Genomic DNA, 2,845 nt, shown 5'->3' with positions numbered 1-2,845 from the left:
CTGTTAGATCAGACAACTTCTTTTTCTGACGCAATGCAGGAAGATGATACGACACAATTTACGTCTAAGCAAGGTGCATCGTCTGGGATAAATGAAGCGTCAGATACAAGAGTGAATAGACTGTCTAATAGTAATAAAAACAAGGTGTAAAAACAAACTGTGTTTTCAAAGGTGCGTGCCCTTCCAGCAAAGGGAGTTTATCTAACAAACGATGAGAAAGGTGTCGTCGTGCGCACTATCAAAAAGAGTGGATATGACTTGAGCAAGCCATGGAGAGAGAACTATGAGAGTGATTTAGTTCAAGAAGCCGGACAAGCTGCACGTACAACATATGGTATAAGTATAAAAACTGTACAGAGGTTTATGTTTGCTGGAGAGAAAATTATTAGTCTGTCTAACGAAGTGCATGCAAAAAGGATATATCGTGAGAGAAAGGGTACTATCAGCTTCATATCTGTGTTATGCACCTCACAGGTAGTACCTGACCCAGACGTGTCTACCTCTATATATGTCTTATTTTTAGCCCTGGCCGGAACCTGGACATATATAGAGGTATGACTGTAAAAATAAAAATTACAGGGTGTTTTCATAAGTAAATAAACGATTACACGGTGTTTTTTTTAGGAGGCTGTGCAATATTTATATTTTTTACTCGCGTTTTTCAAAATAACGAAGTTTCCAAATAGGGAAATTTAACCTAAAAAAAGGGGTGTGACTGTGACACCGAATCACCGATGAGTCCGTGATTGTGAGTCTGTGACTAAATAATAAATGCGTCACACTCTGTGCCCCCTGTGCTGCTGTGCGTGCCCTGCTGCTAAATAGTAAATACACAAATACCATAAATATTAAATACACGTGATATCACACAGCTTAATCAGTAGAATACTGGCGACAAGCAGACTACAGAAACGCTATAACAGAGTTAAAATTACAGAGCGTTGTTGTCAGTTCAAATCTAAAAGTCATTTCCAGAGCCGCACCCGGTGATTTTGACTTCCATCGTCATCTAGAAGGAAACTCTCAATCGGTATGCATCCCGCATTCAAACATGCCAGACGTATTAGGTACCCCGTCGCCGAGGGCCTAGGCTTCGCTTCACTCGTGGTCGCTGTCTCGGACCTCATGCCACATACGGCTAACGGTGTTCATCTCCAAGGCCCGAGTAGTTCGAATCATATTAACGCCCATCTCCTAGTAAGTGTTACAAATAGGATTACACAGCGTGCATTCAGAACCGCCCCAACATCTACTACTGCTACGTTAGAGGAAATATTTCCAAACTTCTCTCATACCACACAGAACTCAATAGCGCAGTGGTCTTGGTTGCGTTCGAAGACGTGAACAGGTACATATGAAGGTGAACCCTCTCAGATCAGTCCTACAAGTCTGATTGGCTACTGATTCGACTGTTGGCAGTATATATGCAGTATACTCGAATACGAGCCGCTGGCGAGTCCAGTAGACTCGGCTACACTATGGGTGATCATTCATACCTCCTGCATCGCTAGACACGTCACGCTCAGTGCAATTCCGACTTTGCCTCATGATGTCACACTTGAAGGATGTCTGGACTACCTGCGGCTCACACTGGATGTTAACTACCTAAGGTGGGACAGCGGCACTTTAGGTCAGTTCGCACACTATTCTCATATCTATAGTATTCCATATGTAGCAAGGCCCATGTGCAATTTACTAGATTACTTGTATTAACTGCTATACCAGTACTACAAGCTGCACATCGTTATGCCCTTTCTTCGTGTGAGCACCCTGCAGTAGATGATCAAAATTGGACTTGCGTTGTACGTGCCAGTCGTTTCCAAACTTGATAACTAGAGGAATGATTTGAAATGCTCCTGTCGATACACGGGACTCGAATTTTAGATCATGCAAAGTCGAAGAGCGCATTGATCTGGGTTACCTCGATATAGATATCTGAAAAGAGCAATTCAGTCGAGTGTGCGAAGTAGACTATTGATTGTTGTAGTGAATGTGATTTTATTGCTTTTAACACTGTATGACATCATCAGCTTCGGTGTACTTGATTATCAACCACCTCGGTATTACTTGGTGGTCAATCGAATCGGTACGCGACGGGAAGAAATATATTTAACCGAGGAAATAATTAAAATGCATACAAGCCGCCTGTCACTACTTCGACAACAAAACTCCTCAGAAACTCATACTGAGCCTGATTAATATGAGCATACCCATCAAATTTTGAAGATCTGCCTTTTCGAAACTTTGTGCTTTTAACAAATATAGATTCTCTCTTTATTTTGAATCAGCTAAATCGGAATATTATGCCATACTCTGCTAGGCTAACGACATACTAGAAAGGAACCGTAGGAATACATATGAATGTCCTATAAAATAATATTTAGAATGTCTTATTCTCAGCAAGAAATTTTGCGTAGTTAGTACATGTTTTACTTCTGAATATGCTATATACATATATGTATGTATATGTATATATTCATATATATATATATATATATATATATATAAATTAATATTAATATTAATATATATACATATGTATAGCTGTATAGTTGGATGGATACATGTGTGCATTGTATATATATGAAGATATATATATTTAGATACATATATATATATTTAGATACATATATATATATATATGTAGGTGTGTGTATGTGCTTTTATGTGCGTGTATGCCTGTATGTGTGTGAATGCATGGGTATATGTATGTGCTTTTATGTGCGTGAATGCCTGTATGTGTGTGAATGCATGGGTATATGTATGTGCATATTGGAATATTGGAATATATGTGTATGTCTCTGTGTATATGCATACATGTAGATACGGAAATATGTAAATATGT

General features: G+C 39.1%; 1 protein-coding gene across 1 annotated transcript; it reads left to right on the top strand.

The window, feature by feature from the left end:
• Nucleotides 1–871: 871 nt before the first annotated feature.
• On the top strand, nt 872–2,148 carry SARC_07794 (hypothetical protein). The gene has a single exon (XM_014298261.1). The coding sequence runs from the start codon at nt 1,033–1,035 to the stop codon at nt 1,342–1,344; it is 312 nt and encodes a 103-aa protein (XP_014153736.1). The 5' UTR covers nt 872–1,032; the 3' UTR covers nt 1,345–2,148.
• The last annotated feature ends 697 nt before the right edge of the window (nt 2,149–2,845 follow it).

The sequence above is a fragment of the Sphaeroforma arctica genome (assembly GCF_001186125.1).
Source record: "Sphaeroforma arctica JP610 unplaced genomic scaffold supercont1.641, whole genome shotgun sequence".
NCBI classification, from domain to species: domain Eukaryota; class Ichthyosporea; order Ichthyophonida; genus Sphaeroforma; species Sphaeroforma arctica.
Note: the sequence above shows the minus strand (reverse complement) of the source record. Positions and strands in the feature narration are given on the sequence as shown.

Coding starts and splice junctions, on each gene's coding strand:
- SARC_07794 (XM_014298261.1), top strand. CDS start 1,033: ATGCATCCCGCATTCAAACATGCCAGACGTATTAGGTACCCCGTCGCC.